The sequence below is a fragment of the Myotis lucifugus genome, unplaced genomic scaffold, assembly GCF_000147115.1.
Source record: "Myotis lucifugus unplaced genomic scaffold, Myoluc2.0 scaffold_655, whole genome shotgun sequence".
NCBI lineage: Eukaryota > Metazoa > Chordata > Mammalia > Chiroptera > Vespertilionidae > Myotis > Myotis lucifugus.
Genome location: NW_005871703.1, coordinates 62,680 through 69,940, shown reverse-complemented (window position 1 = coordinate 69,940; position 7,261 = coordinate 62,680). Strand labels below are relative to the sequence as shown.

Genomic DNA, 7,261 nt, shown 5'->3' with positions numbered 1-7,261 from the left:
TCTAGGGGTTTCCTCCTTTCATGGCCCCAGGCAAAGCAGGGGCTAGATGTGTTTCACACAATAGCTAAGCTTCGATTTTTTTTTAAATCTTTGATATGTAAGAGGATTAGCTTTACTAGTTCAGTTAGTACACTTCCCTTTGATTTTTAAAATACATTTATTTTTGAGATGTCCCCCTCTTAAATATTACAGATGTCCCCCTGCTAATATCTTTCCCATGCCCTCCCGTCCATTCACCTGGATACTGCGCTTCCCCGAGGTCATCAAACACCAGTGTAGTCTGTGTCCCGTGGGTTGTGCATATATGCTCACAAATTGTGTGTTCAATCTCTTCCTTTCCCCCTGCCCCCTGCGTGGGAGATTCATCAGTCACTTCGAGGTTCGCATGCTTCTGGTTCTAGTCTATTCATCAGTTTAGTTGGCTCCTTAGATTCTTGGTGGATTCGTTTTGATTTTTAGATTCAATCGTTGAAAGGGCCCGTTTAAGGGCATGAGCGCGTCATACGCGGCCGGTGCAGGAAGATGGTGGCGAGCGAACGGGTGCAGAAGATGCTGCGGCGAAACAAGCTGGCAATTGCCATGGCGCTCGCCATCCTGCTGCTTCAGGGCCTGGTGGTGTGGAGCTTCAGCGGCCTGGAGGAGGACGAGCCGGGCGAGGTGCTCTGACGCCCGGGCGGGCAGACCGGGCGCGGGGCGCGCGGGGTCCTGGCGGGGCTGAGGGCGGCCGGGGCTGGGGACGTGGGGCACGGGCCGCAGGCGTGCCTGACGCGGGAGGCCGTCTGGAGCTGGGCATCCGACTCCTGGCGCCCCCTTCCCCAGCGGGCCTGGGGGGCTGCACGCGCGGCGGTGCGCGTCCCGGAGGCTCGGGCCGCAAGGCGGGCCGGGGGCCGGAGCGGGAGCGGCGGGTCTCGGCGGGGTGGTCTCCGGCCCGGGGAGCATTGAAGGTCAGGCGCTGGGGAGCGGGGCCGGGAGGCGGGGCTGGGCCTGAGCCTGCTCCGGGGTGGGGAGCCCCAGGCCAAACTTTCTGAAGTTGGGAGGGGGCTGGTGTGCGCGCCGCGGGCGGAGGCGTGAGGCCGAGGGACCCCCAGAAGCGCCTGCCCGGCAGCGGCGGGTGGGGAAGTGGAGGCCGGGGGTGGAACTCAGTCCAGCAACTGAGGGAACAGGGAGTGACCCCGAGGGAAAGACCTACTCGTGTCCGAGGCGCGGCTTTCTTAGCCCAGCGACGCCCGGGGTCTGAGGCAGCTGCACGGGTCTTGGGTAGGAGATGCCAGAGGCGGGTGGGGGAACGTGAACTGGTGAGTTGACCTCGGGAAATTGGCTCCAAGGGAGTGGCGGCGGCAGCAGCTGGCTTAGTAGAGCCCCAGGCCCTGGAGCGAGGCAGACCCACCCTGCTCACTCCCAGGTCCCTGCGCCCCAAGGTCTGAGGTGCTGACACTCAGCTGACCGTGGTTTCAGCTGGAGGCCCGCGTACGTCCTTCCCAATGTGGTCAGGAGTCCAATGGGGGTCTAGAGCTGTCCTGGAAGGTGGGGAAGGAAGGGCCAAATCCCGGCCCTACGCTGTGGGCCAGAGGGCAGAGTTCCCCTGTGCCCACCCCGCCCCTTGGGGTTGGTGACTCGGGCTCTGAGGCAGGTGCTGTTTGCCTCCTCCTGTCCTCTCGGGCCTCTCCGCCTGGCAGGGTGAAGACCACTTTCCCTCTGTGCATCTGGGCCGTCGGGGAGGCCTGGTGTGGAGGCTGGTTGAGAGCTGTCCTTGCCTTTTTGGGGGAGAACCTAGAGGCTGGGATGGTGAGGGGAGATGGGACATAGTCACGGGAGACCATAACTCCTAACGGAGCGGAGGGTGGGGCGTGGGAGCCTGGCTCTGGGCATCTGAAGGAGTGAGCTTATTCTGTGGACCAGTGAGTAGGAGGAAGAGACTGTTTGGGGCTCAGTGTCAGAAGGCTCTCCCGGCAGAGGAGACATCCTAAGACCGAATGGGCCGCCAAGGCAGGCAGGGAGGCCTCTGCCCCCAGGAGGTGAGCAGGGGCCAGCGGCCTCTGGGGAGGGGAGGGGCACAGCGAAACCTCTGAGGCTTCTCAGAAACCAATGGCCCCGAAACCTCTGAGGCTTCTCAGAAACCAATGGCCCCGAGCAGCCGCATGACCCTGCGAGTCTCTGGATGGCCCGAGGGCCTGTGCAGGCTTGAAGTCCCTGCTGCCCTGGGGCGGGGACCTGAGGCAGGGGCGTGGTTGGGAGCCCCCTTCCCACCTCTCCCTGGCAGAAGCTGCTAAGGAAATCCTGGGCTGGAATGGAAGATGATCCTTGGTGATTGAGACTGTGTAGTCCGCGTAGCCATCAGCAGCCCCCTCAGCAGCCACCTCACCAGGTCTTGGGGTTACCGGGCAACAGCACCTAGAGCTTAGGAAGTGGGCCCTGAAGTTGGACTGCCCCACATGGCCGTCCTGTGTCCTATTCCAGCGCTGCTGCTGAGTCGTGGGTGACCACTGACAAGTCACCTACCCTCTCTGTGCCCCCATCAGTGTCTCCCCTCACGATGGGGATCCTAAGAGCACCTCTCTCGCTGGGCGACTGTAACGGTTACATGGAAATGATGCCTGTGAAGTATTTGCAGGAGTTCCTGGCATCTGCTAAGCCGTCAGTAAATAACTCGTTATCCCAGCACTGCACATTGGAGTAGGGACTCATTCATTCATTCATTCATTCATTCAACAAATATTTACTAAGTCCTACTTGGTACCAAGCACTATGCTAATACTGGGAATACAGAAATAAACAACATAGACGGGGTCTCAGCCCTCACGGGCAGACAGTCTGCAGGGAGAGCCCCACAGGGGAAAGGAAACTCATTGGAATAACAAGGGGGCTGGTTTAGGTCCCTTGGTCTGGGAAGGCTTGTGAGGAAGGTAGCTTCTGCGGAAGGTAGCTTGTGAGGAAGGTAGCTTGTGAGCGGAAGGAGCCTCGGGGAGAGGGGGGCAGAGTTTGGGCAGAAGGCCCTGAGTTGAATGGGCTCAGCTCGGCTGCCTTCAAGGAATGAAAGGAGGGTGTGGTACGCTCCCTGGAAGAAGGCTCAGGAGTTAGTCCAGGACGCACCCTAGAGACCACAGTGAGGGCTGAGGGATTTAGTGTAAGTGCAGTGGGAAAGCCCAGAGGGGGCTGCGCAGCGATGGGATCTGATGTGCACTCAGGATGCACACTCTGCCCGTCTGTGGAGGGCGCTGGCGTGGAGACCAGGATGAGCATTCACATCCAGAGAGCCAGTTTATGAAGCGTCCACACGCACTGCCTCGCCGCTCCTTCTAAATGCAGCCTGAGCAGTCCCAGGGAGGGGGGGTGTGGGGCAAGTGGTGCTGCTCTCTCTGTTTTCCCCGGCTCAGGCTCAGAGGATCCCAGGGAGCCCGGAGGTGGCAGAGACTTCAAATGCTTTCGCAGGGGGGGAGGGGGGGGCGGGGTTTAGAGGCCAGAAGGCATCCAGGTCAGAGGGACAGTCCTCACTCTCCGTAATCAGAGGGGACCCTGCCCTCAGGGACTCTGACCTCAAGGACTCCTGGGGACAGCTCCTCTAGCAGCCCTGCAGCTGCCCATCTGCACATTCCTGGAAGGGGGCAGGGCCGGGGGCTGGCTGTCACCAAGGACCCTCTTCTCCTCCTTTCCTCACTGCTGCCTCCTGGCCCCCCAGCCTCCTCGGGGATTGTCCCTCTCCGAGGCAGCCAGCTCCCTGCTGCAGTGCAGGGCACCACCATGCCCATCTCCTCCCACATCCTGCCTCCCACCACAGCCGGCCTGGCCCTGTGCCCTGGACCCTGCCCTCCTGACCAGCTTTCTGACTTGCTGAGACTGGTCCCCACCCTGAGAGCAGCCCACAGCTCCTCTGCCATCTCTGCCCACCTAAGCTTGAGGGTATCTTTGTCCATTGTGTGGCCAGATCAGACGTCGCCAGGTTGACACTCAGCTCAGGGGAGCTGCATTCACCTTTCCTGGGGACTGCCCAGTTCCAGGTGTCCTCTCCTACGTGGGCACAGAACGGGGTCTGCTGCCTCCTCCCCGCCCTGCCCTCCCTCTTGCAGATGCCCCTTCTCAGATGGGAATAAACACTCCCGGCTCTCATGAGATGAGCGGGCTGGCTGGGTGCGGGGCATAAAGGGCATGGGTGCTAGGGTGGAGGCATGGGGCTCTGGCCCTAAGGTGGCCGTCAGCCTGACATGTGAGGTGCCGTGCTCCACGCTCCAACAGGGAAGAGGAAGAAGGTCCTAGGGAGGTGAGGGGCAGAGAAAAACCAACACAACAGCGTCCAAAGGGTCTGCGGGCCCTGGGCCCTCTCCTGACATCACATTGGACTAGGTCCGTGGTCGGCAAACTGCGGCTCTTTGGCCCCTTGAGTGTGGCTCTTCCTAAGCCTTAGGAGTACCCTAATTAAGTTAACAACAATGTACCTACCTATATAGTTTAAGTTTAAAAAATTTGGCTCTCAAAAGAAATTTCAATCGTTGTACTGTTGATATTTGGTTCTGTTGACTGAGTTTGCCGACCACTGGACTAGGTTCTCCTCCCCTTCCAGCAATAATAATTATCAAGTTCTAGCCTCTGCCAGGAGCTTTACATTCCTTCGTTTCACTCATTCATTCGACAAATATTTGCTGAGTGTGCACCACGGCGGGACATTCTGGGCTCTCAGGATACATCAGTGAGCAGAACAGGCCCTGTCCTCCTGAAGCTGTCATTCTTGGAAGGGGAGGGGCACAGAATAACAATATAAATACGTGGTGGGAGGAGAGAAGGCAGCAAGTGCTAATAGGAAAATAAAGCAGAGATGAGGGCAGGCTGGAGTTTTAGATACAGTGTTACCATGGGCCATACTGAGAAGATGCCACCTGAGCCAAGAATTGAAGGAGGCAAGAATGGGGCCAGCAGGGAGCTGACGGAGCAGAGGAGAGCGACTGTCCCAGTGACCTGTGCCTGCCTGTCTTTTACAGAAAGGAAGACAGAGGAAGCCACGGCCCCTGGACCCCGGCGAGGGCTCCAAGGACACAGACAGCTCGGCGGGGCGGCGGGGCAGCGCCGGCAGAAGGCATGGGCGCTGGCGGGGCCGTGCCGAGAGCCCAGGTGTGCCCGTGGCCAAAGTGGTGCGGGCAGTTACCAGCCGGCACAGAGCTAGCCGGAGGGTCCCTCCCGCCCCGCCCCCCGAGGCCCCTGGCCGCCAGAACCTGAGTGGGGCAGCAGCGGGGGAGGCGCTGGTCGGGGCAGCTGGCTTCCCCCCACATGGAGACACAGGGAGTGTGGAGGGCGCCCCCCAGCCCACGGACAATGGCTTCACCCCGAAGTGCGAGATTTTGGGCAAGGACGCGCTGTCCGCACTGGCCCGGGCCAGCTCCAAGCAGTGCCAGCAAGAGATCGCCAATGTGGTGTGCCAGCACCAGGCCGGGAGCCTCATGCCCAAGGTTGTGCCCCGGCACTGCCAACTGGCTGGTAAGGGACAGGCCTGGGTGGAGAGGTGGCAGCCCCGGGAGGTGACATGGCAGGGACCCCACCCCCGCGTCTCAGAGGAGACAGCTCAGAGGGGCGCACCCCCTTGCCTGGCTGGTGACGAGCACGCCAAGTGGCAGAGGGGGCCCTGGCCCAGGAGCGTTGGGCTCCACGTCCAGGATTCTTCCTCGGACGGCAGGCGGCTCCCTCTTCCCATCTGGCCTCCACCCTGCGACGGGCAGGGCCTCACTGATGCCCTGCTCTCCTCACAGGGAAGGTGAACCCCGGCCTCCAGTGGGAGGAGGCCCGGGCCCAGCAGCCCGTGGAGGGCCCCCCGGTACGAATCGCCTACATGCTGGTGGTGCACGGCCGCGCCATCCGCCAGCTGAAGCGTCTCCTCAAGGCCGTCTACCACGAGCAGCACTTCTTTTATATCCACGTGGACAAGGTACCGTGGGGAGACCCAGGGGTTCTGGGTGAGCAGAGCGGAAACCAGGAAGGTCACAGACACACAGGGTTTCTGACCTGCTCAGGTGGCCCAGAGTTAGGGGAACAGGCCTCGAATAGGGCGCACCAGCACCAGGTGACACGTGCTCCCCATTCCTTGCCAGTTGTACTCTGTCCCGGGTTGGGGTGGGGTGGGTGGGGAGGTCGTAATGCTGAGGGCCCACCTACAGCTGCTAAGAATCTCCCCCCTTCCTCCCCCCCTTAGCGCTCGAACTACCTGCACCGGGAGGTGGTGGAGCTGGCCCGGCAGTATGATAATATCCGCGTGACGCCCTGGCGCATGGTCACCATCTGGGGCGGGGCCAGCCTGCTGAGGATGTATCTGCGGAGCATGCAGGACCTGCTGGAGGTGCCTGGCTGGGCCTGGGACTTCTTCATCAACCTCAGTGCCACCGACTACCCAACCAGGTGGGGGGTGCTCTGGACCTCCCGATGGGAGGGGGCGCATGTGGGCACTGGGGTTGGAGGGTCCTGGTAGACCCCTTCCCCTCCCCAGGCCTCATTCTGGGATCCACGCAGCCCAGACTCCTTCTCTCTTGGCCCCAGCCATGTTTTAGGGGAGGGGTTGCTGAACGATGATGTGAGGATTGAGAGTGACAAGAGATGGGGAAGAGGGGGAGCCAGAGGTGTGTACGGGGAGGGTGCTGGGTCAGACAGCAAGGGGTACAGGAAGGATGGGGTGGTCTTTCTCGGGGGCCTCAGGTACCCATCACCCTGGGGTAGGGCACATGGCCTGGAGGCCAAGAGGTGAAGGTGACGAAGGCTGGACCGAGTCTGCTCTGGGCCAGTGACTGAGCAACCCCTCACACACTGCCCACACCCATTCCCTCTCCAGGACCAACGAGGAGCTGGTGGCTTTCCTGTCCAAGAACCGGGACAAGAATTTCCTCAAGTCACATGGCAGGGACAACTCCAGGTGAGGGGCTGGGGGAGAGGGCCCTGGTCTCAACACAACCCCTCCCGCAGGGGAGATGTGGGCGCCCAGCAAACCAATCACAGATGGAGGAGTGCTGGTTCCTAGGCGGATGGGACCCCACCCTACGCAACCCCCCAGCCTGGGCTGGTCTGCTCCCCACAGGTTCATCAAGAAACAGGGCCTGGACCGGCTCTTCCATGAATGTGACTCGCACATGTGGCGCCTGGGCGAACGGCAGATCCCGGCGGGCATCGTGGTGGACGGCGGCTCCGACTGGTTCGTGCTGACGCGCAGTTTCGTGGAGTACGTGGTGTACACGGACGACCCGCTCGTGGCCCAGCTGCGGCATTTCTACACCTACACGCTGCTCCCGGCCGA

At 61.2% G+C, this 7,261-nt stretch overlaps 1 protein-coding gene across 3 annotated transcripts in view; it reads left to right on the top strand.

Annotated features, from left to right (window-relative positions):
- XYLT2 (xylosyltransferase 2) overlaps window positions 1-7,261 on the top strand; it is a 12,848-nt gene that overhangs the window by 573 nt on the left and 5,014 nt on the right. Inside the window, exons 1-6 of one of the 3 annotated variants that reach the window (XM_006105259.3) lie at window positions 523-657; window positions 4,971-5,463; window positions 5,733-5,908; window positions 6,173-6,375; window positions 6,803-6,883; window positions 7,046-7,260. In XM_006105259.3, the coding sequence (XP_006105321.1) occupies window positions 523-657; window positions 4,971-5,463; window positions 5,733-5,908; window positions 6,173-6,375; window positions 6,803-6,883; window positions 7,046-7,260 (1,303 nt within the window). Of the gene's footprint in view, window positions 1-522; window positions 658-4,970; window positions 5,464-5,732; window positions 5,909-6,172; window positions 6,376-6,802; window positions 6,884-7,021; window position 7,261 lie in introns of those variants that run through there. The other 2 variants (XM_014447452.2, XM_014447451.2) reach the window with 2 other exon arrangements.